At 33.7% G+C, this 27,139-nt stretch overlaps 1 protein-coding gene across 6 annotated transcripts in view; it reads left to right on the forward strand.

Annotated features, from left to right (window-relative positions):
- Usp7 (ubiquitin carboxyl-terminal hydrolase 7) overlaps positions 1-27,139 on the forward strand; it is a 611,141-nt gene that overhangs the window by 120,292 nt on the left and 463,710 nt on the right. For all 6 annotated transcript variants that reach the window (XM_032601215.1, XM_032601217.1, XM_031921170.2 and 3 more), the window contains 1 exon segment: positions 23,254-23,388. In XM_032601215.1, the coding sequence (XP_032457106.1) occupies positions 23,254-23,388 (135 nt within the window).

A 27,139-nucleotide genomic window follows, 5' to 3' on the forward strand; every position in this document is an offset into this window, starting at 1 on the left:
GTAGAATATTGCGTAAATTGCAATATTCTTTTTAACAAAAAATTGTGTAAATCCGCTTTTGATTTTGACAATAGAGTTTTATTGGATACGCGTTATTTTGCGTTATCTCTAACAAATTAAAGTGCGTTTTATAGATGTCGTATAAAATCTATATATTATATTTGATTCGTAAGTGATACACTTAAATTGCGTTATCTTTTTATAATTAGATGCACATAAATTGCGTTATCTAATTCTACTTAAATTAAGTTTATCAATATATGAATTTTGATGTGTTAAATTTAAGTCTAAATGATACGCCGAAATTACGTTATCATTTGAACAAGTTTAATTTGTAATAATATTTCTAAGTATTTCTACTCAAGGCGTAAATTGCTCTTGAGTAGAGAGTAGTGCGCTTAAATTGCGCCAGAGCTAGTGAATATACTAGGCCGCGCAAGGCCTTTTATATCATTCTATGCGAGCGCGGATCGAGCTGCCGAGATTATTCACACCCTCGCATATCTCGCACGTATACAAATATTAGTGAGCAAAGATGTGCATGCTTCGCCGCTGCCGCGTCATCGCTCGCTCCTAGACAGCACGCATACATGTATTCATAGGTAAGAGCTACGCCGGTGCATGCTCGCTCTTGTTACGCAATCTTTGTTATGCTCTCCCGCCGCTGCTGGTTACTCTGCGGTGTTGTTTACGTGCCAGAGCGGGGCAGTGGAGCATTCTTGGATTTCTGAGAAATAGTCGAGTTACTTTAGAATTTATGAATTATTTTATATTGATTTGATTTTAATTTAATCCGCGGATCGTGTGCGGGGTATTGCAAGTTTGCAGCATTCCTTTTTTATTGAACAAAACCGCAGATTTCATCTTCTGAGATACATATGCGTCATTTCATATTCACGAACACATAGAATTAAAAAAATATTATACCTGCACAAATAACTATGTTTTATAGTTCGAGAACGCTCCAACATGGAGAATACTCGATGATTAATGTTTTTGAAATTGGTTAGGAATTTAGGTAAATAAACTTACTATTTTAGAGTCACAATGATAATATTTATTAGGGCTTTTGAGAGAGGAAAGCCTTGCGGCATGAAACCCCTCTCTCGAAACTGAATTTATGAAATAAAGATAATTTTATTTTCGAAAATAAGGTGTGGATCGATGTATAGAAGTGTGAGTGTATGTAAGGATAGCGATATGCGTCTCCTACGGGCCTTGCGACCGCGTCGAACGAATGGGGAGCACGTGACGTGTCTCCCGTTGGTATCGGTGACCGCGTGAAAGGGATGTTCGGGATAGGAAGGCGAGAGCTCTCGTCGCGTCGGCAATTCTAAAACCTTAACTGACAGGAGTCGCAGTGTCAGATTTTGCGATAATCGACCTGGTGAAGCGCGCGCGAGTTGGCAAGATTCAACGTGTAAGAAAAACAAGACTTGTTTGAATTAGCAATATTCTGTTATGGTGTCTGCTCCGAGCTTCAGATCTCTACCAGGATCGAACTGAACCTCAGTGCTGAGCGAACTAGACTGATTTTAACTTTTTCTGTGGGTGGAAAATTTCGTCGGTTCTCCTCCCCCGCTTCTCCCTCCCAAGCGTCACAGCGGTCGGAAGAAAGAAGCTGAAGCGTGGCTAAACCCGTCGTAAAGTACTTGGCCGAGCTTAGGCCGTCGCGCCAGCCGACGGCGAGTGGGCCTCCCCAGACCCCCATTAGCGTTCGGCCGCTTACGTGCAGGCCGTTTGGTTTTACAGGAAGACGCGTAATGACCGGAGAGGACACAATTGAACGGTGTGGTATTATGGAGACAATGCCAATATCTCAATATCGTGTTTAAAAAGATGCGTGCGAGACGCGCCGAGTGCGACGAGAGCGCCATTATCCGCGAATTTTCGTGCCAACACAAAACTTAAAAAAAGAACGATTATATCTGCGCTAGTAATTATTTGCAGCATCCCTTTTATGTAAATTGAATTTGCTAATAACATTTTGTGATATACATGAATACATAAATCTTCATTTCATATTCACAAACAAATAACTTAAAAAAAATATATATTATATCTGCACAAATATTTAATTGCAGCATCCCTTTCATCTGGACCAATCTTAAAGTAATCTTTATTCACACACACACACACACACACACACACACATATATATATATATATATATATATATATATATATATATATATATATATATATATATATATATATATTGTGACGGCCGAGTGCACGTCAAATGTCTAACGGCTAATCATGTACTAATTGTAATAAGATTATTGTTTCAGCAAGCTGCTAACGAGCGCCGAAACGAACGAGAACGAGAGACGAGGCAAGATAGAGACAGAGAGAGTGAGAGCATAGGTAGCGCGGTTGCCGCCTGGCCGCACAGCGTTGGCGAGATATGTCAACGATGTGCCGACGGCCGGGAGAGCCGCGACTAGAGTTAGTCTCGCTGCGCTATCCACTCGAGTAGCTCGCGCTGCTACTATACGCGGGTTTGTTGTGAGTCCTGCGAGCATCTTGAGAGCGAACGATATTCGTCCATGCGTTACCGACGAGTCGCTGCGACGCCCGTCCGAACTGTTGCATCTCCACGTCCGAGACTGGACCACGTCCGTTTGCGTCAAGTACTACTGCCACTACTGAGTTGTAAGTACAATATCTCTCGTCTCTCTTTATCGTTCGTCGAAGTGTGTGGCGTTTGCACTTCCGTGTGTAGTTAACTTCTCGTGTGTTATTTCCTACGACCCGACCTACGCCGACTCCGCGGGCTCGTGTAAAAACACGTGCATGATCTGAGTCAGCCGAGCCGTGCCTTCTGCACGCCCGACGTTAATTTACAATAAACAGGGTCCTTCTGGCCCTGGTTATAACACGGCAGAAAAGTATTAACCAAGTGTTATAATATATATATATATATATATATATATATATATATATATATATATATATGTGTGTGTGTGTGTGTGTGTGTATGTGTGTGTCAAAAATATAAAAACAAATTAATCAATTACGTCTATTTTTTTTTGCTTGAACAGCTTTTAATTTACCTGGACCAAATCTTGAAAATGTTTTTTAGTAGGAATGTATATTTTTATCATATGTACCTGTTTATATTAATCAATAGTTTTTTGTTTATAAAATACATCAAGTTTTGTAGAATAAATGCAAAAAAATCCGGACGGACGGACTTTTTTAAGTTCTTTCACTGCTAAAAACTATTTAAAATTTGATACATATAATGTAAATTAATGATACATTTTTTTTTCGGTAACTTGAATGATTTAAGTTTAAAGAACATTTCTACCGTAAAATAGATTAAAATTTTTTCTTTTCACGAGTTTTGGAGGGTTTTTACAAAATTGACCAAATATAATAGTATATTGTGCAACTAGGATGGGAAAAGGGCGATTTCTAACGAGGGTGAGATTTGAGTACGAGTTGGAGTCGAGGACGCCTAAAGCGCCCGAGGTACATTTTATGTAAAAAAACATGAAAGAATCGTTTGTGGAAGAAATCCATAAACCTGCAAGGCGTAACTGTCCTTGTCGCTCAGTTAAATTAAGAGACATCGATGAAACATGGTGAGCAGATCTCATTGAAGTGATACCTACGCAAATAAAAATAAATGCTTCAAGTATATGCTCACTGTTATAGATATTTTTTTCCAAATTTGCATGGACTTAGCTAATGAATTAAAAAAAATTTTTTAAGCGAAAATGTGGTAATTTTAGACTTTTCGACTTTAGACACAGCAGAAGCAATTGACTTTATACGCCTAAATTTTACAGACGTTCTATTTCATGTAACTACCACAATTTCCGCACTATTACGAGTCGTGAAAGTGCGTACAAAAATTCGATACACCCTTATATATATATATATATATATATATATATATATATATATATATATATATATATATATATATATATATATATATATATATATATATTATATATATATATATATATATATATATATATATATATATATATATATATATATATATATATATGTGTGTGTGTGTGTGTGTGTGTGTGTGTCAGTGTGTGTATTTAAGTTATACTATAATATTATCAACACAATATACGCTAATAGCACAAAACGTTTTAAAATGTTAGAATTATAATATGGGATAAAATATCGATGGTATCTAGACCTGATTTTGAAGCAACAAATACATTTTTACAGGATTTGTGTAGTAATAACAATCCCTTCGGAGGGAAGACAAACACTTTCTATAATACACGCCATGGCAATCGAACAAAAATAATAGAGTTATGTGTAAAAAGAAGTAAATTATGGTTATCTTTCATAAAATTATCATTAAATGAAAATTTGAGATTACAAAATGATGATCATAAATTTAAAAATTGGGTCCTGGATGTAGGAGAAAATAAAAATGCAACAAAATTTAAATTATAAAATAATGTTAGAAAAATTTTATAAGAATTTTTTTGTAATAATGATTTAATTATAGAAATTTTCGGACATAAAATTAATCTGAATGATTTATCATTGAAAAATAGTGACCTTATCGCCTTTAAATTCTAATATATCAAAAATTAATGAAAATATATTTAAAAAAATAGATGAAAAGAGTTTTGTATTTTATAGTGATGATAGAATTGATAAAGAAAATTATGAAATTATTTGATAGACTCAATAACAACTGAATTTCATGATTCGTTGACACCAAACGGATTACCACCACATAAATTAATATTGAAAAGAAGTACGATTGTTAGTTGTTTAAGAAATTCGGATATCGATGATGGTCTTTGTAATTGAACAAGAATGATAATTAAAGATATAAAAAAACATATATTAGTTGAAGAAATCATTACTAGTCAATCTTCTTTCAAAATCGTCTTGTTGCCACGACTTCATCTAAAACCATCGTTAGATGAAATACTTTTTTGTGTGATGAAAAAACGATTTCTAACGAGATTAAGTGTCGCTATGACTATAAAGAGATCTCAAAGCCAATCTTTTGACAAAGTTGGAATATATTACAATACTACAGTATCCAGTCATGGTCAATTATGTGTTGCTTTGTTAAGAACGACATCGAGAAATAACTTAAAGTTATTTTTAATTAAGGAGTTTATTTGCGAACATGAGGAGGATGTATTAAAAGATAAAAAGAATCGCAGAAAACTGAACACTAATACAAAAATATATACAAAAAGTATAGTATATTCGGAAATCTTTTTAAATTAATTTAATCTTTCACATAATAAATTATATTTGATTTATTAATACTCTATAATACAATAATTATAAAAAAAATACTAGCTAAAAACTCACTCGCTAACGCTCGCTCCTTATATATAAACATTGATTCAAGTTTTAATTGTATATCATCTAGAAATTTGTAATAATGAAAATATGCAACAAAAACAATAATAATATAATATACCATTATTATTAAAATATAATTTTATTTAGAAATCAAAAGTAATTACATCATAACATTAAAACATAACACTTATTATTTACATTTAAATTAAATTCGAAGAATGTATTGTTATTGAATAATATTATGTAGTTATTGAAAAAATATATTTATTTTGATGCGATGTGATGTATTAAACATAATACCGAAGGGATAGGTTTTATTTACGACGGACACAGCACCGGATGAAAAAGACTAAATTTGACGTCAAGATACAACTACATCACTGTTCTTTACATCGAGATCTGACGATAAGACGAATTAACTTAAAAAAGGCGCGATATGATATATATGTTGATGCCACGTTAATTGAACTGCTTCGATTGGTTGTTAGAGACATACAACAGATATATGGCATTGTGATTGTTTTAACTCGATTTTCTAATATACTTTCTAATATACAAATTTCCTGTTCTTTCCGAATCTGCTATCAAAATTAGGGGTTCCTATTAAAAAAAAATTTTGACCTTCAAATGACCTTGAAATTTGAGTTCAAGGTCAAAACTAATTGCACAAAAAGATGTCCCCCTTGATCCTGGACAAGTTTCATCGGAACAATTTTTCTGTTCATGGCTTAATTTAGGAGTTATTAGACTGGTTTGATTAAAATGTCCCACCCTGTATATAATACTAATTGTTTAGCTGAGTTATCGCCATTATAAAGACTAAATATACAATAGTTATTGTTTGGCTGAGTTATCTTCATCGAGGCGGGAGGCCCCGCCCGGGGATAAGAGAGCAGCAATAGATACCTTGCCTGGCGTAGGCAAGTTACCGACTGAGTGGCGCTAGTAGCCAAATGTAAATAGTCTGCCTATGCGCTGGTAGATAGCGTGTACGCATGTAACACAGAAGAGAGGAAGCGACTCGGGTATAAAAGGAGCCCCGGAGCCAGCAGCGAGCACTAATTATCTGGCTCTCAACTGAGTAACAAGCGAATGGTAGTACTCGCTTCTTGCTTCGGTCTCCTCCATACTTAGTAGTCTATGAGCCCTAGGCTCTCGAAGAGTATGCGTGCAGTCCACTCTCTCTCTCTCTCATTTAGGCTCTAAGATCCAGCATTGCTTATAAAAATATATATATATATCAAGTGAATAAACATTTATCATTTATAAATCTATTATGTCTCCAGTGCAACCCCTTATTAGTTTCATCCACTCCTCTCCCCCCTTCAGATGTTTCACTGGTTCAGGATGGTAGTACCCTGTTCTTAGGTGGGGATATCTGGTCAGAGACTCATGGTGAGATGGTAGTACCTCACACATCAGTCTAATAGCTGCGTGGTTCACCTAAGTGTGCGGGACATGCGTAGTGGATATACCCTACTTATCTCCTCCAATACACGAGCAGCTCTCCTCAGGTGGGTCTCCCACTTCTGCGGATAGGGAAGGTTTTTGTCCACTCAATAGATATTACCGGGTGGATCAGTCTATTATCGTTCTTCGGATGTGCTTATCTCCTGGTTTACTAACCTCGGGTCACGAATTCCTCACGTTCGCGTTCTAAAATAAAAAAATATAATTAAAATATAAGATATGCAATGCGGGCGTTTTTATTGGAATATTTATATCTAAGAATCACGACAGTCTCAACACTGTCAGAAGCAGAAAGCAATTTTTATTACTATTATATTAAAAATTATACTGCAAATTTACTTAAGAAAACTTGTATCTTCCTGTAGACTATGTTCAGATGCCAGGATTACCCTTAGGTCGTCGTGACATCATCAACAAAGAAGAGCACCACTCCGCCATGAAATATACTGAAAAATACTCCTGACTTACTGTAGACAATGACTAGGTTTCAGGATGACCCCCCGGTCGACGCCACATCATCTAAAGAGAAGAGCATCACTTAAACATAAAGTATACCAAAAAATACTTTCAAGGAAGAGCATCATATATAAGTCAAATGTACTGAAAAAAAAATCGTAACTACTTGTAGATGGTGTCCAGGATGACTCCCTGATCGACGGGACATCGTTACCAGGAAAAGCATCAATTCTAATTCAAATGTACCGAAAAAGAACCGGAACTTTTTGTAGACAATGTCTTGGTGTTAGGATGAATTTCTGTTATTATTTATGCGTATCGGTGGTAGCGTCGCGTCGTTAATTAATTTACAGTCGAGACGATATTGGTTCTCGCAATGTTGGAGGTTTGGGACGCGGTTGGCCTCGCATGATCTTGCCATTTCGAAATAAAACCGTTGAGCCGCTGTTGATCGCCGAGCGATCCAGCAATTGTATATTTGAAGTGTGTTGTGCCGCTGTCGATTGCTAAGCGATCCAGCAATCAAACAAAGTGAATATTGAGCCGCTGTCGATCTAAGAGATCCAGCTTTCGTACGTCGTGTTATTTCGCGACGGCCTTAGTGTGTTGTGTGCAACGTCACAGTATATTCTTTTCCATTATCACATCGTAAATCCTTTAATCTTTTATTAAATTTGCTTTCAATTTAATTGACGAATTTTTTCAGACAACTCGCTGTTTCAGCTTTAATTTTAATGCAAAAAATTCTCGTACACTAACTATAATCATCGACAAATATTAGAAAGTATTTATCTTCACCATAACTAGTTGTGCTATGCGGACCATTCAGATTAGTATAAATTAATTCTAAAATTTCAGAAGTTTTTGTTCTATGATTCTCAAAGGTACATTTGACATTTTACTCTTTATACGGTTTGCACATTTCATTTCGACATTTTCAATTCTGTCTGGAAATACTTCAACTAATTTATTTTTTACTAATTTGTTTAAATATTGAAAGTTAATATAAAGTGCTCTATGCCATTTTTCTTTATCGGTTAATTTCAATGAATTTACATACATTTATTTATTTTGTTTTTCAATTACAAAACTTTTGATAAAATACAAATTATCTACTTTGTTTGCAACAGCTATTAATTCTCTAGATTGACTGTAAATTTTAGCTTTATTATTTTTTGCTACTATTGCACAATTTTTTGTTATTTTTGAAAAACTTAACAGATTTTGCTTAATAACTTTAACATAAAAAACATTTTTCAAACCAACACATTTTTCATTATAATAATTTTTGAAATAAACTTTTACAGAATCTACTTTTGTTGCTTTTAGCATTTTACCATTTGGTAATTTTACATCAACAGGATTTTTCAAAACCACAGAGTTCACAAAATATCTTTCATTTTTTACAATGCGAACCGTACGACTTCTATCATAGTTTTTACTATTTTCACTTTCAGTTTCATTAAAACTTTTTACTTGACTTGACTCCATGTTGCATACCTGTGTTTTCCACGACTCAGAAGTGTAAATAGATTGGTCGTTTGAAGATTGCCCTCTGGATCGACTTTGTTGTCTGCCTTTGCCTCGGCCTCGGCCTCTGTAGTTTCCTCGTTAATGGCCTCGTTGCCTACCTTGTTGACCATGGTTGAATTGAGCACCTCAACCTCGGTTGCTCTGTTGCCCTTTGTTACAGTCCTTCTTAAAGTGACCAGGTATACTGCGGTTGTAGCACTTTTCCTTGGTTTTTGCTGCGAAAGTACTGACATTACTTTTCTTATCTAAATCAGTAAAACTCATGTTCTTTTCATTTATTTTTGACTTTACGTAGTCAATGGTTCTTTGTTTTTCTGGGATAATATATAGCTATAACTTACAGGCAATGCTCTGAGCAAGTATCTCATCTTTTCTGCTTCATCTATCTTTCCACCAGCTGCTTTAAATTTGTTTGTTAATTTTTCAAACTCGACAAAAAATTCTTTTACTGAATTGTAGTTTGTTAATTTTATTTCTTCGATTTTTCCTCTGCACATAATTTGCAGAGCTGTCGACTGCGTCATATACATTTTATCAAATTTCTTAATAATTTTAAATGCTGTTGTGCATTCACCAACGTATTCTAATTGTTTATTAGAGATTGTACTAATTATTAACGTTCAAGCTTTTCAGTCTATTTTCTTCCACTCAATTTCTTTATCTTCATATTCATTAGTAATGGTACTAATTGCTGGGTCTTTACATTCCTTATATTCTAATAGTAACATTATTCTAATTCTCTAGCTTGAGTAATTTGCTCCATCAAAAATGGACCATGATTTCTTGAAACTTTGCTTGCTTAGCCATATTTAAATCTTTTACTCTTATATTTTTACACGTTTGATTTTTTAGTATAATAATTTTTTTACTTCTTTTAAAAATAATTTTCGAATCTTTCTTCTTAACTTCTAATTCGTGCTTTTGCTTCGCTATTTGCTTTATCCATGAAAATAAGTGCTTAACCATAAAATCCGCCACGTGTTCTATAACAGCACTTTACCTCGTGTATCACCCGAAGGTAGATGTAAAAATAAGCTTGAAGTACTAACCACGCTCTCACGGATAAAGTAGAGATAGCAATGAGAATGAACAAATTTTGTTGAATAATGCCGAATTTAAACAACCAGATATAAATCTAAATTTAATATGTCTTAAACCAGTGAAGTAATTAATATAATCAACAACCCGAAGCTAAAAAGCGGTGGTTTTGATAAGATAAATAGTAAGACTTTAAAGATTCTTGGAAGTTGTTTCTCAGATGCATTTGAAAAGACTGAAATTATATAAGTATATAAAGCAGGAGAAGCATGTCATCAACAATCACAGGCCAATTTCACGCATATCTAACATTGCGAACATTTTCGAAAGAATAATTTACAATAGTTTGTATGAATTTGTCCATAAAATATAATATTTTATTTCAGCATCAATTTGGATTCAGAAAGAATATTAGCTCTAAGGATGCGTTGAATTATATCACGGAAGTATTGTATGATAATTTGGATAGGAATATACCAACAACAAAGCAGTCATTACCTATAATGCGCTACCAAATAGTCTAAAAGTAGTAGATAAAAATAAATCATCTGATAAGAATTTAATCAAGAAATAGATTAAAATGAATTGCTGACAATTTATATGCCATAATTTAATATAACAATTATTTAATTGAAATTTGTTGTTATTGCGTGAGAAATAAAATATAAGCAACGGAAGTTATTGTTAAACGCACAAAAAATAAGCATGTGATTGATGCCTTTAGTTTGTTATATATAGCATAAAAAGGAAAGTTATTCTAGATTTTAAGTATTATTATATTTTGTACTTTATTATATAATGCCAGTGCTTGCGAACAGGTAACACGTTTACCTCTGCAAGGTACTGAGTGTCTCTTTAATTAGTTACTACAAAAATTAAAAGGTTGCGTGAGTTTGATTATTTTTCTGTGCATGTTCATAACATAATGTGTAATGAGTTACAAATGTAATATAATAGTATGTATGTATGTCAATTAAAACGAAATTACATATGAAAAATAAAGTGAGATTAATCAAAGTAAGTTGAGTTTATAACAATATTTTTGCAAACATAATATAACACAAACTCAAAATTGTTATGTTCAATGATAGGCTCAGTTTAATATTCATGAAACAGGTATGGTAAGATACGTAGTAAGTACACATGAATGGTTTGTATCTGATCAATATATTGTTTAAGTTTTTAGTTAGCAAATATTTGATTCAGAACTTAATTGATTCCAACAATTCTGTGTTTATTATATTATGAATAAAATAATATTATAATATTACTATAATATTGTATAACTTATATTATTTAATATACTATAATTTACTTTATTCGATTGACCATATTTCTTTTTAGATCTGTAATTTAGTTTCAATCGAAATTATTATCTTGCATACTATTATTGACATTCACTGTAATATAGAATAAATCAAACTCAACTAACCGTTTACTTTTGTTAAAAGTTAATATTTTTAAGACATTACATTTTTTTTTCAATCAAACTTATTAGAAGTATTACCAAATAAAATTTTGAAGCATTTGACCACATTATTTTAGATATAAAGAATCAAAAAATTTTCAAAAAAAAATTAAAACGTTGATATCTTACGAACTATAGGAATTTGAAAGCTGTGCAATGAACTTACCCAAAATACATAAAATATATACTTTTTCCCAAAATCTCAAGTGCAAGGCCTTTTTACGTCCGTAATCGAGGCACAAAAAAAACTCATTTGTTTCAGTTTTTGATTTATTATTGAAAAAATAAGTGGTCAAATCACTTGAAATTTTAGTGGGATATAGTTTGACACGTGATCCATCAACATAATTTTTGGGAGGTTATGATGTTTAGTTTCAGAGATATACATTTAAAAAAAAATCACCTTCTTCATTTTATCTGTCGAACAAAACGGTCCATCCTAAGGACCAAACGATGAAAAGTAGGTAATTTTATTCTCTTTCAAATGCATTATAGCTGAATTGTTTGTAACAATGGGATGATTGATTAAGACAATTTTGTTCAATTTAGCTTGTTCAACACACCGCTTAATCTTATCTATTAAGGGGTCCAGCCTGGGTTGAATCCTGCAAAAAAAAATACAAAATATTGGTCCAAAAAAATTTTCTCTTTTCACGTAAATTGGAAAACAAAAAATATCTATTAACAATATTTACAATATACCATACAAAATCACTTACCAAAATTCATGACATTTTACTATAAAAATAAGTGTTTTTAGACACTTGCTACGGCTTTGTGAAAGATCCGGACCGTCTTTTTTACTCTACCTGGGCTCAAAATGTTCTTTAAACATGTCCCCTCAGACCTAATGAAAGACATTTCTGAAAAATATTAATTAAATATTATTATTCATACGTTGTATCCGTAGCTAATAAATTAAATTAATATTTTTCACACTGTACTTGTTGCTAACAACATTTAATTAATAACACTTATTTTTATAGTAAAATGTCATGAATTTTGGTCAGTGATTTTGTATGGTATATATATCATATTTCTCAGTAGACGTAGTGCATAGTGTAAATATTTACAGTAGATATTTTTGTTTTTTAATTTACATAAAAAGAAAAAAATTTAATCGGACGAATATTTTGTTGTTTTTTTGTAGGATTTAACCCAGGCTGGACCCCTTCAATTATTTATGGCTATATTTGGATCTTGCATTAGCAATATTTCAGTCCAGTTTATAGTAGCCGCGATATGTTTTATTCTGTTGTAGTTTCAAATCTGTATAGGTTTAATTTGTTCTAATTTCATTTTGTTGACAGCAATACAAATAGGGTAGTGGTCTGTTATTGTAACTTTCAGTTTACAGGCAACTATGTCAATTTTATTAGTTTTTATAAATATTGTTATGACCTTGTACGGGTTAACTTAAATAAGAACACGTTATTTATAAAAGCGAAACTCAAACTCGAACTCTATTGCAATCGTATACGACTTAGCTCATCAGCGATCAGACTGAAGATATGCCGAACATCCGTGACGTCGTTGATCTGTTTCTAAGGTTCGCTATGCGCGATTTTTAGCGTTTAAATAGCAAAACTTTCAGGCTTGGTCACAACAATATATTATCAATGCAGGATCCTTTGGCTATGCCCATGGGTGGTCTTGTTATACCAACAAATTCAGGTTTATAACCTTTTTCTAGAAAATTGCACAAAAATTCTTGGCTCATGTAATCGCATTCTAACAGATCTACATTAAACTCACCAATTACAAGATGATTTTTGATATTTTTCTTTTGGTTAAGTATTTATTCAGATCCATTATAAATTCTGTCTTTGGTATTCTGTGAGATCTGTATATGGATAATATTTCAATATTACTGTTACTATTTATCTTAATTCTAGTATTTACAATCTTAATTCTACCATATTCAACTACTTCGGTATTTTGTACTCAATTATTTTTAACAAAGACTATAACCCCATCATTTTTATTTGTCCTGCTATCATTGTAATAGCAGTCATGTTTCCCATTAGATCCTATCAGTTCATATATACTATGATTAGCTTGTTCAAAAGTTTCAGTGGATATTACACCAGATGGTTTGATACTTAGACTTTCAAATAAAATTTTAACTAAAGTTCTCTCTTTCTGAATTGAATCTTTACTTATAGTGTCTAAATATTCGAAAGTAGCCATTTTATCTATTTAAATTTTTACCGCTTCTAAGTCTTGATCCTTTCTGGTTTGATTGAATTTGCGTAGAGAACGGCGGTTGTCTCTTTACAGAATTCCGTCGACCTTGTTGTTCAGTTGTTCCAGCTTTGATTTGTTGTTGCTTTTTCTTGTTTATTTCGATTTCCGTTAGACCTTGACCTTGTTCAGGTTGTTGATAAATTTTTGCATGGTAAACTGGGATCACAGATGGTAAGGTAGGTTGCATCGGATTGTCGATTCTATCAATGTATATGTTTATTTTCTTTTTGAAAATGTTGCATAGGTTGTGGTCACTAGCAACATGTTTAATGTCGAATATTGTGTTGTAGTTAACATTTGAATATTCACAATTCAAGCACTTTATTATATTGTTTGTGCAGGCACTGGTCTTATGACTATCTACCCAATTTAGACAAACTGTATTATTTTTGCATTTGTTTCCACTGTGACCATATCTACCACAGTTGAAACATGGTCTTATTCTTAAATAGATGTAGACTTTGCTCTTCTCTAAAAATTTGCTCTTATTCTTCTTGATGAACTTGTATATCTTAGACGAAACCTGCATTAACACTGTGGTTGTATCACTACGTTTGCTTCTGTACATATGCAGGGCTAGGCCTTTATTTGAAGAACTGCTAAAGTTCTTCGAGTTGATATCACTCTCTATCTCAACTGGACTCCGGTTCATGTAGTTGTCGAAACCAACTTTTTTTATTTTAGGGTTTATGAGTTCTTCTTTCCTAACCTCACAAACTCCTTGTAAGTTTTCTTTTAAGACAGCTTTGGTTAGTTCAACACTATCACTATTTATACGATTAATAAATAGTTCTTTTTTTTTATTATAATACATATGTTTAGTTTGGATCTTTTTTTCAAGCGCTTAGCACTCTATAACTTTCTTTGTCATATCTATAGACATATTGCCCATGTTATTCACTGTTATTTTTGGCACTTTTTTACGGAGCGGTTTGGGCTGGTTTATCACCTCAGCATAAGATACCCTAGGTGATACATAATTATACTGTTTAGTTTCAAGTTTTTCCTTCAATAAATTGTTTTTTTCTCCCAGTTCTTCGACTAGCTGCTCCAATAGTAGATTTTCAGCTTTCAATATATTGTACTTCTCAGTAATATCACAATCCAGTAGATCTTGTGCAGAACTTGTTACTTCCGTTAAGAGTTCTTTTCTGACTTCTTCGGATTTCTTCAACTTTATTTGTGCAATTAACACTTTTGCTGACTCACTTATACTGTAGTCCTCAATTTTTGAGGTTATGTCCTTGTAGCTATGTTCTGGGCAGACCATTAGGTTGTTACTCACTTGCCAGTAATTTTTTCTTTCTGCGCTAAGCAGCCCGGGTGATACGCAGCATGGTAGATGATACAAACGATTGTTAACGCTTTCGTTTGTTTATGACAATTGAAATAGCTGGGACACTTGTTAGGAGGCAACCGCACACCCGTTATGTTGGCTTTCATTTGAATTCAAAGCGTCAACCGTTTCTCTGTTTTTAACAAATCCAAATAGCTTATTTGATATTATGTTACATTCCACGTGGATTGTTGGATACACAGGTTAAAAACGCATTCCAACGGTTGCTCTATGTAAAAAGCAATTACTTTAGCGTTTTTGCATTATTTATTACTAAAGGTTTTGTTACATTTTTTTTTCATAGCTCATACAATTTTTCTCTTATATTGCAATAAACTTGTATTGCTGCGGTTATCTAATTTGTTCTAGGTAACGAACAGTTATTTTTTCTATTAAGATTTTTATTACATGTAGCGCGCTAAACAAACCAATGTATCATCTTAATTAGTTTATTTATTGCATCATTGGGGTCTCGAATAGCAAGTAACGCGTGCCACTTAAGGCTTTTAGCAATATCTTTTAATTTATTGTACTTAATGTGTGTGATAACTCTTTCATCTTTTTGAAATTTAAGCTTATCAATATTAACCGATAACGGGTAGTGGTCATTTAACAGATTATTCAATTTGAAGGATTTAAGTTGAATAATACTCGTTGTGGCGAAACAATTACACCGGCACACAAAATAAAAAAAGTTGTCTGCGCGAGAAATCAGACCTATCTATCTTTATGTTTTTCGGGTCGCTGAATTCGAATATAAGGTCAGTTAGGCCCCATCATGTCAGGGTCAAGGTCAGTTGGAGGTCAAATTAAGAAGAAAAGGTTTAAAAAAATTAAAATGCCATATATTTATGTTTTTTTAGTCGCTGAATCCAAATCCGGAATCAGTTTGGCCCCATCTCGTCAGGTTCAAGGTCAGTTCAAGGTCAAACTGAGAAGAAATGATTAAAAGAAATAAAAATGCCATACATTTATGTTTTTTCGGTCGCTGAATCCGAATCCGGGGTCAGTTTTACCCGATCACGTCAGGTTCAAGGTCAGTTCGAGGTCAAACTGAGAAGAAACAGTTTAAACCGATTAAAATGTCATATCAAAACTTTCCAAAAATGGAAAAAGATACCGAAAAATTGTAAAAAATCTTATTTAATCACATAATACCTTCCTTGTGTACAGAGAAAAGTTGCTTTCGTTCGATTCTCCATTACACTTATATCTTGATGAAATTGTTCTCCCTATTCTTCACTGACATCTCCTAGATTAAGAGGGAAGTAATCAAGATGGGAATGTAAGAAATGCATTTTATAACTCATCAAGCAACCCAAATTTTTGAAATTCTCCAACATTTGTTCAACTAGTTCCTCATAGTTCTCACTCTTTTTATTTCCTAAAAAGTTCTCACGAACAGTTTTAAAACTTTGACATGCAGCTTTTTCTGTGTCGTTTATTTTTGTGATAAATGTTTCGTCTTCAAATAGAGTACGAATTTGAGGACCATCAAAAATACCTTCTTTTAATTTAGCTTCACTTATTGCGGGAAACTTTTCTCCCAAAACTGGAAACAATCGCCATCTTTATCCAGAGCTTGGACGAACTGCTTCATGAGGCCAAGTTTGATATGAAGTGGTGGTAGCAGATAGTTGTTATACGATGGTAACACGCTGGGAAAGAGATAAAACAGAAAGAAACTTGAAATTTACAAAACCAATGATATGGTCTTCTCCAACGTGTCAAAATGACTGCTATTTTACTGACTAATACCAAAGGTTTAAACACGGCTACCAAATCTAAAATTGTATACGCAGACGTTTCTTCAGTAGTGAAACCTGTAGTATCGAACCCATGGATGTGAAACGCTCAGGCGAAGTAGAAGAAATGCAAGTTGATGAGTCCTGTAACGAAGAAGGTTCTGAGGTTGAAGAAGAATCTGACGAAGAATCCTCAAACGAAGAATACCTGCCAGCTAGTACAAGAAAAGCTCCAGAAACCTTTAACCAAGAAGAGTTAAGTGATCTTATTCGAAATTTAGGATTACCTAAAGATGGAGGAGAATATCTAGCGTCAGTTCTTAAAACGAAAAATCTGTTAGCAAAAGGAACAACGGCCTCTTTTTATCGAGATAGAGAAAAAGAATTTAGGAATTTTTTACGAACGATGAAGAGAATTCGTTTGTATATTGTATAGATGTTAAAGGTTTAGTCGATGCAATAAAACCGAATACGTATAAAGACGAGGAATGGAGACTTTTTATTGATTCGTCAAAACGAAGTCTGAAAGCTGTTCTGCTTCATAACGGAAACAGGTTTGCATCCATTCCCATAGCTCACTCGACTAAGCTGAAAGAGACTTATAAAAATTTATAAATTGTATTGGAAAAAATAAAGTACTTGGAACATCAATGGAAAATTTGTGGTGATCTTAAAATTGCAACCATGATCTTAGGACAACAATCAGGTTTTACTAAAAATCCCTGCTTCTTGTGTTTATGGGATAGTAGAGACAGAGTAAATCACTACGTTCAGAAAGTATGGCCAACTAGAACACATTTTGATCCACGATCGAGGAACATTATACGTACGCCATTGATTGATCCATCAAACTATCTGCTACCACCACTTCATATCATACTTGGCCTCATGAAGCAGTTCGTCAAAGCTCTGGATAAAGATGGCGATTGTTTCCAGTATTTGGGAGAAAAGTTTCCCGCAATATGTGAAGCTAAATTAAAAGAAGGTATTTTTGATGGTCCTCAAATTCGTACTCTATTTGAAGACGAAACATTTATCACAAAAATAAACGACACAAAAAAAACCGCATGGCAAAGTTTTAAAACTGTTCGTGAGAACTTTTTAGGAAATAAAAAGAGTGAGAACTATGAGGAACTAGTTGAACAAATGTTGGAGAATTTCAAAAATTTGGGTTGCTTGATGAGTTATAAAATGCATTTCTTACATTCCCATCTTGATTACTTCCCTCTTAATCTAGGAGATGTCAGTGAAGAACAGGGAGAACAATTTCATCAAGATATAAGTGTAATGGAGAATCGAACGAAAGCAACTTTTCTCTGTACACAAGGAAGATATTATGTGATTAAATAAGATTTTTTACAATTTTTCGGTATCTTTTTCCATTTTTGGAAAGTTTTGATATGACATTTTAATCGGTTTAAACTGTTTCTTCTCAGTTTGATCTTGAACTGACCTTGACCCTGACGTGATGGGGCTAAACTGATTCCGGATTTGGATTCAGCGACCAAAAAAATATGAATATATAGCATTTTAATTTTTTTTAACCGTTACTTCCCAATTTGACCTCGAACTGACCTTGAACCTGACGTGATCGGGTAAAACTGACCCCGGATTCGGATTCAGCGACCGAAAAAACATAAATGTTTGGCATTTTTATTTCTTTTAATCATTGCTTCTCAGTTTGACCTTGAACTGATCTTGAACCTGACGAGATGGGGCCAAACTGATTCCGGATTTGGATTCAGCGACCAAAAAAACATAAATATATGGCATTTTAATTTTTTTAAACCTTTTCTTCTTAATTTGACCTCCAACTGACCTTGACCCTGACATGATGGGGCCTAACTGACCTTATATTCGAATTCAGCGACCCGAAAAACATAAAGATAGATAGGTCTGATTTCTCGCGCAGACAACTTTTTTTATTTTGTGTGCCGGTGTTATTATCAACACACTTACCTTTTTTCAAGTCCAGCGAGGGACGATTAATCCTCTCTTTAAAAAATGATGGCCTTTGTTGTGAAGCATTTAATACGTGATTCTGATTGGTTGCTGGTTGGTTGCCTAGGCAACGTGATCAGAACCGCGCTTTAAATTCATAACCTCAAAACAGTCATAACTCATAACCCTGATAGAAATGTTTGAGGTGTTTAAAATGAAATATGGAAACCTTGATAACAGATAAAATATGTGTAATATAACTAGCAAGATATTTTAGTAAAAATTAATCATTACCAAGAGTGTGTAGTATTACAACATGTGTATTGAAAAGTGGCATTCTAACCCTATTTGAAGTAGTAATCAAGTGTGTGAATATTATTTAGTTTTTTTTTAAATGCCAGTGAGAAGTTCAATTAAAAGAATAAAGAGTTTGAAGATATACTGTGTCTCTGTGCCCAAAGTCGCCCTCGGTGAGGTTTGAGAGGTGAATTTAAAGAAAAGTTCAGTATCTGAGTCAGTAAGTTTAAGTCTATCATTATACAATGCTCTTTGAATTGTAAAAAGGCTACCAAACAACTAAAATATGACACTGCCACTTCTTATGTTACCTAGATGATTCTGATTTAACTGTTTTCGTTCATATTTTCACATCCAGGCTCATGCGAATTTTTTAATTGAGCAGGTCAAATTTTACTCATAGCCAGTTACGCAGAAACTACAATCTCTAGCACATTGTCTTTCTGGTTTCTAGCATATTTTTACATGGAGAAAGTGATAAATGTTCTGGCTTTTTTGTCAAGGTATTAGGTAATTAGAATTTGACTTTTAATAGTTGCGAGAGATTTTGAGACCGATACCTGTTTTTCCATTTTTGCATTTATTCTCATTCAAAAACTAACAGGTCTAGAGAGCTCATATTTTGCATATAGATTTCTTTTGTGATTGTGAAAAGATATTTAAAGTTGAAGCGACCTTAACTGAAAAACTTCTGATTTCGACTCCGACACTGATGTGAATGCAAATTCATGCTATCGGACTAAATAATTATCATGGGTGTTGTAGTCGAACACAAAAGTATATAACGTTGATTCAACTTTAAATATCTTTTCACAATCACAAAAGAAATCTATATGCAAAATATGAGCTTTCTAGACCTGTTAGTTTTCGAATGAGAAAAAAATGCAAAAATAGAGAAACAGGTACCGGCCTCAAAATCTCTCACAATTGTTAAATGTCAAAATTCTAATTAATACCTTGACAAAAAAGCTAAAATACTTATCACTTTCTTCATGTAAAAATACAATGGAATCCAGAAATACAATATGCTAGAGATGGTAGTTTCTGTATAACTGTCTACAAGCAAAATTTGATACGCTAAATTAAAAAATTCATATGGACCTCGATGTTAAAATATGAATGAAAACAGTTAAATCATAATCATGTAGGTTACATGTTTTCTAGGAAGCATAGTAAGTATCTGTGTAAAATTTCAGTTGTATAGCTTTTTTATAATGCAAATAAATGGCATTTTAATGATAGACAAACCCACTGACTCTTATACTGAACTTTTCTTCAAATTCACTATTCAAACCAATGATGACGACATTGAGCATTATTAATATATTTATTAAAAAATAGTTTTGAGGGATTTAGTAACATGTTACATGCTTATAAAATATTAGCAAACGTTAGTGTGCCGCCCAACACTTGTGATAGATTTTCTACCAGTGTTATTAGACAGAGATAGAATCAAGAGCGCGCGAAGCGCGCCTTCATTCCTAGTTCCTTTAAAATATGATATGTAATGGTTTTCAAGATATTTAAGAATTTTCTGTCTAATTGTTGTTTCACCTAATTCGCTTAGTACTACATTTTTTTTTTAAATGTCTATATTACAATTTTCAAATATGCAGTGATTCTTTATATTTTTATGCTTCGACAAAAACTTTCTTAAACTATTTACAAATTCAGACTTTGGTATATCGTGACACCTGTACATAGCAGAAATATTAATTGACACTTCGGTCATAAGTTTAGTAGTTGGACTTACAACACTCAATCTATCAGACATTTCTATTGCAGTATCATCACAAATGTAATTTTTTATATACATTATGACACCATCTTTCTTGTTGATTTCACTATAATTGTGGTAACTTTTGTATTCCTGCAGTTGATAGAATAGGGAACAGACATGATTTATAAAACCTTTTTTAAAATAAAGTTAAGAATAAATCTTACACAAAAGTACAAGAGCTACGATTTTTACTGCAATATTGGTTAAGTAATATTGTTTTGAAAATTCAGTTTGCTAATAATACGTTTAAACGATTGAGAGCTCACGTGATCAATATGGCGGCGCGAAGAATGAAAATATATACAGATGTATAAGCGTATGTAAATTTTAATACATAAAATAACCTTATTGTTTTCTCCGAAATTATAATAGAGATGAGAGATAATGCTTCAAAATCAAAATAGATTCTTGATGACTGAATTTATGCACTCAAATGCCCGTATGTTAGGTTAGGTCTTTATCCTTTGAACCGCCATATTGGAGAGCTGCCGTTTTAAAAACTACTTACACATATGAATTTTTAATTAATTATATTAGGGCCTAGAGGTACTTAATCAGCAAAAAATTGACGCATAACGTATTCTTATGCTATTTTCTACTGAATAGTATCTATATGTATATAGCAAAACCATGTATGTTCCCTATTGAGGGTATTATAACTATCAGGTTACCGTACAAATGATACATCGTTTTATTTTATGAAAGATTTGATAAAATGTTCTATTTTTTTTTGTGCCTTGATTACGGACGTAAAAAGGACTTATTGTACTTGAGATTTTGGGAAAATGCAGATATTTTATGTGTTTTGGCTAAATTTATTGCGCAGCTTTCAAACCCCTATGGTTCTTAAGATATTAAGGTTTGAATTGTTTTTTGAAAATGTTTTGATACCTTATATCTCTAAAACAATGTAGTCAAATGCTTTAAAATTTTATTTATTGATTCATCATAAAAAAGCTATCTGCTGTTAAAATTTTAGACGATTTCTTTGATCGGTTCTCAAGTAAAGAGCTGAAATGTAAAAACCAATTTTTCTCACTCACTCTTTGGGATATGGATTATTTAAATGGAACCATACCTCCAAGCGTGGTTTTGCTGACATTAAAGAAAAATGTATTCGTTAACATATAAAAGGCATGAATATACTGTATATTAAAACAATTTTTTATTTATAAATTTAGTCGGACCTATACATTTAATTAGAGGAAGCTACGTGCCAATGAATTGGCAGCGGTTTTTTCTTCATTATAGACTTGTTGAGCGCTTCACTATTTTCCATTTCACATTCAAACTTGCTCATACATTTTAAATCAAAATCTTGATCCATTTTTTTGTTATTTTTTTCTTCTTAGCCTGTCTGATATATGTGAGTTAGATACAATTGCACACTGGTGGCAACGTGGCTACATGATCTATGTTGAACTTTGTCATTTATTTTGAGTTTCTAAAAACACAATTCGTACATTTATGCTCATTTACTTGGCATTCTTTCATGTTATGATCTCTTGCAAGCAACACACAAGAACTATGCACAAACAGTGTCATTTGTACACTTAGCACCATTGTGGCTGAACCTACCACTTAAAACAGGGATTTACATTACAGTAGTCAAATACTTTACAGTTTTGGTAGCCAACATATATTCTGTTATTATTTTCTCTGACATATTTGTATACGTCAGCAAGCACGTATAACCATCTGCAGTTCAGTTTTTTTTTTGTTTTCGTTTAAATATAAAATTACTTATTTTTTTGTTATTTATAAAAATTCTCTAATTAATTTCGTTTTCTATTGCTTTATCGTCCATGTCTACAAAGTTGTTGATTCCACAACTTTAACTTTCGGGTTTGCTACTTGCTTCTTGTTTACTTTTTTACCCCCTTTCCTCATCGTAATACTCTTTTGGATGGGACTGCGGATCCCTGCCTTAATTAGGTTCTACGACAAACAGGTGTGGTAGTAAGAGTGTGGTTATTCACTCACCCATCTGTCACTGCGTGGTTATTCTAAGAGTGTGGAGTCTGGAGTAGATTCCTCTCCAAGCTCCTGCTACACAGAAGCAGCGTCCCTCTGGTGGTATTTCCACTACAGAGTACTTTACAAGTGATTCCCAACTAACATTACACAGACCGTTTTAACATAAAAGAGTGAGTGCTTGCTCTCGAAACACTCGACCAGGAGCTGTAGTCCTGCTAGTGGATTTCCAGTGGGACCTCTCTTCCAGGAGCTATCCAAACCGCATAGCGGTTTTTTTCCGGGCTCCTACTTTATGAGCGCCACAGTTTTAAAAACATATGCACATCAGCCATAGGTAGTGTTAAGGTTTTTAGGGTTCCTAATAATGTGGTCTAGGGCGTGAGTTTCTTAGACTTTGGTGCAAAGATGTGCATATTGTCCATTAAAGGTGTCTAGATGCATAAGGTTGCAGTCGAGGTTGCAACTGAGGGATAGTAAATAAGGGGAGGGGGGCAATTAAGGAAAAGTAAGTGAGGGGGAGAATTCTGGAACTGGTGGAGACAGCTAAAACACTATTATTATGATATAAAGATATATTTATAAAATTTAAATTCTTAGATTCTGATAGTGAACGATCTAGTCAACTTTTTATACTAACCTTTGACACTTTCAGGTTCATGTCGTAGCCGATGCACCTCACGGTGTTAGCTGGGATAGTAAAAAGCATACTGGATATGTCGGATTGAAAAATCAAGGTGCAACGTGTTACATGAACTCGCTACTTCAAACTCTGTATTTCACAAATCAGGTATTTAATTTTCAAATTCTTTTGTATTTAGATCTTTTGTATCTTAGAATTTTTACTCCAATATAAATAACTTATTATGATCGTCCAAAAAATAATTATCTTAAACCTGTTTTAAAAAATAAATTTTAATTTTGAGTGTTTGAAAGCCAGCCATGTCGGCGTACGAGTTAATAACTCACTGTTTTAGACGAGTTATTATGTACGATACTCTCACAATTTTGTATAATGGCAGATATGCATGTTTTACGGTAGGGCCCTATTTACAAATTATATTTCTCTTTTATTTTTTAGATAGCAATAGAGCGAAAAAAGTGACGAAAATCGAGGTAATTTTGAGGCGTTCAACAGCACAGCAAGAAATTGCACAATCTTGCTAAAGATTGAGATTTGAGTTCTTTAGAGTATAACAAAATGAAATCTTAAAAGTCAAGCTGAATTTTTTTGTTTGTTTTGACATAGTTAGAAACTAAAAACAAAATTCTTCTAATTCCGAATTAAATGGCGGAAGAACAGAGACCAGAGGTACGCGAGTTCCCTATTACGAAATTTGACCTTTATTGCATCGCAGGTAACATAATCGTTGAGAACCTTAAAAGACAACAGGCAGATGTGATAGTGATGCAAACTCATTATCGTCCGCAAGTTAAAAGATTGCGATTAGTCAGTATTGTCGTGCTCGAACCTACTCATTGAACATTTGGATTAAAGAGCTAGATATCTAATAATACGATGCTAGACGGATTCAAGACTACCAGGCGCGATCTTGGTAAAGGGAGACCAAATAGGTAAAAAATAGTGTTGGATCGGTAGGACAATTGACCTATACAAATCGGCGAAGGTACCATGATTTTACAGTTCACATTTCCATGTAAAACGTAAATCCGCAAAGTTTTATAAAAATAATTGGTTTTTTAGCTGTAAAAAATCGATTTTGAGCTGTAAACTCGAGTTATAAGCATTTTCATAATTTGATGTTAATGGGAAAAAGTTGTATTTTTTATAGATCTACAACTTGTCCATTTAACTTTCTTTTTGTGAAATGCTTAGAATTCAAATTAGAGCCAAAAACCGTATATAGCGATTTTGGAGGTGACCACATTCCACGTACACATGCAAGATCAAGTCCAACATAAATTTGGCACCTAACTATTGTGAGGGGTGTTCACACGCAAATTTTTAGCCCGATTGATTAAAGTCTCTCAAAGATAATCATGTAACACCAAAATTTTAATTAAAAAAGCACGCAAAATTGAAAAAATTGTACCGGCAAAAAAAACACAGGATAGGGATAAAAAAATTAGTTTTGCTTTCTCCTAGAGGAAGCTTTGTAATAGTAAAATTTTCCTCCTCACAGGTCTCTGTATTGTTCACAGACGATGGCTATGTCAATCTCTGTCTGACGGACATACTGGCTTAGTGGATCCTGTGCTGTCGCGCAGTAGTTCATATTCAACTGCACTATTTTCATTTTCTTCGTCTGTCAGGGGCTTCTACTGCAGCTTGGTAAACTGAGCATGCGTAGCTACCAGCTGCGTGGTCACTCTTCCCACCTGTGCCTCTATTGCAGCGTACACAGTTGGGTTGGTTCTTACACGCCTATCTTTTCTACATTAAAAGCAAAGCTTACTTCTATCTTTAGAAGTTACTGTCTAGTTTCTGCTGATGTGGCCAAAACCTAGGCATTTATAACACCTATGTGGCTCGTTTTTGCGGTTAGATAATTCTACAGTTAACTCATATTATTCTGTGCTTATGTAACTTAGTGATTTTAGCTGTTATTTGAGCTGGTATTCGTATCACTGCAATCTGTGTATCACCGTACGTCTTTCGCAGAGATCTTATCGTAGAGTACCTTCTGTAGTGCTTCTTGTTCCTTCTCTTTTTAGGTAAGCATGTCTAGATTTCTAACTTCAATAATTTCTTCTTGCTATAGCGCTTTTATTGTGGTGTTTTCTACTAGTAACTGCTTCTTGTAAGTCCAAGGTTTTGACTTCTCTTGTACGTTTAAGCTCTATAAGAAGATCTCCTGCCACTTTTCTGCGTATTCCATTTACACTATCTCCCAGCTTGTTAAGTGACAAATCCGCTTTCATTTTTGACACAATTTCTGCATAGCTCTTTCTTTTTGCAGCCTTGATGATTAAAGCATCTGGTCTGGAAGGTTTTGCTCGCTTTGGTCCATCCTTGCAAGTAGATAGGCTATAGGCATACCAAAATATAGGCATAAAACACCCCCTCTCCTCTCAGAGTGTTTTGGTACCCGATGAAAGAAGAGGCATCCCCTATCTTTCTCCAAGAAACTAAAACACCCTCTCTCCTCTCTGAGTGTTTTAGTACCCGATGCGAGAGTGGGATAATTTTTCCTCTCTCCTTTATGTTTTGGAATGCCTATAACTTTCTCTACTTTTTTAAAAAATTTTTTAAAATTTTTTAATTTTACTTTACAGTTATGCTGATAGATCGATTTCATGAGTTTGACGTTGTGCAATGCACAGGACGTCTTATAGCTTGGATTATGATTTGTGCATACTGTGACGCACTTAAAAGATGGTTTTGCCGGATAGCCATACTGTTCAATGTTATGAACAGGAAATTTGAATCGTTGAAGTCATTTTTGTTTTAATACACTCATGACAAAACTTTTCGATGCGTCATGTAAAGCGTCACGAAGCAAGTTTTCAATTTGAGAGTAGTCATGTACATCCGTTTTCCACCTGATTCCATGATAATTATGTTTGAGCCATTTGTTTTCCCTTTGCATTTTGTCTGAGAGTTTTTTCCATAAGAAGGGATTTTTGAATGTTGACATCGCCACTGATAGGATTGTACTGAACAATGCGATCGTGTAAGATCAGACAGTAGGCTGAAGTGTTTGCAGGTAAATCTTCTTTAGCCTCAAACTCCAGACGTACATCGACAGGAGCGCTGTTGAGAGATTCGTTTTGTCGTGAACAGTCAATAACTACGAGTGGTGCAAAGTTGAGAAACAAAGACTTTGTTAGCAGCGGTTGTGGATCTTTTCTATAGTAGGATTTTTGAAAATTAGCGTACATATCATAGAGAATGGCAAACTGATTTTTGGCTATGTCGAGATTCATATTGTTGTATGGATAATATTGTGAATTTAAGAAAAGTTTCACATTACTCAACTCACAATGGTCAAATCGACTGGTGTTTGCACTTCTCGATGATTTTCTCTTCGTTTGTAGTCCAAGAATTATAAAACGAGGTTTTTCCAATTGATTTGATGTTTTCACTGTCCAGACGTGTTTAGTAGTGCTTGGGAGAAGAGGATATTCAAATAACTCCCACGAACAGAAACACATGGAGATAGGATTATCTTTACCAATGAAATTCAATAGCTGGATTTTTTGTTTATCAGATGCAACAACATATGGCATAAACCACTCTATCTTTGATACTTTTAGTTCGTAATCTTCATAAGTAGTTACACCAGATGCTACAGTACCTTCCTGGATTATTACGTTCAAGTCGCTTCTCGATCTTGTGAGAATGAGCTCATGCTTCATATTAACTATAATCTTGTTATAGTCTTCTGCAAAACCGAAGGTCATACTCAGTGGAATCGCAACGTCAAAATTTTCCTTGTCATCTACGACCGATTTGATATTGTCTTGAATACCAAGCCAGCCTGCTTCTCTAGCATATAATTCTGATTCAAATTAAATGAAATCAATCCTTTCATAACACTGCTAAGACCAACATTTTTACTTTTATCTATCTCGACAGC

The sequence above is a fragment of the Nasonia vitripennis genome (genome assembly GCF_009193385.2).
Source record: "Nasonia vitripennis strain AsymCx chromosome 1 unlocalized genomic scaffold, Nvit_psr_1.1 chr1_random0002, whole genome shotgun sequence".
NCBI lineage: Eukaryota > Metazoa > Arthropoda > Insecta > Hymenoptera > Pteromalidae > Nasonia > Nasonia vitripennis.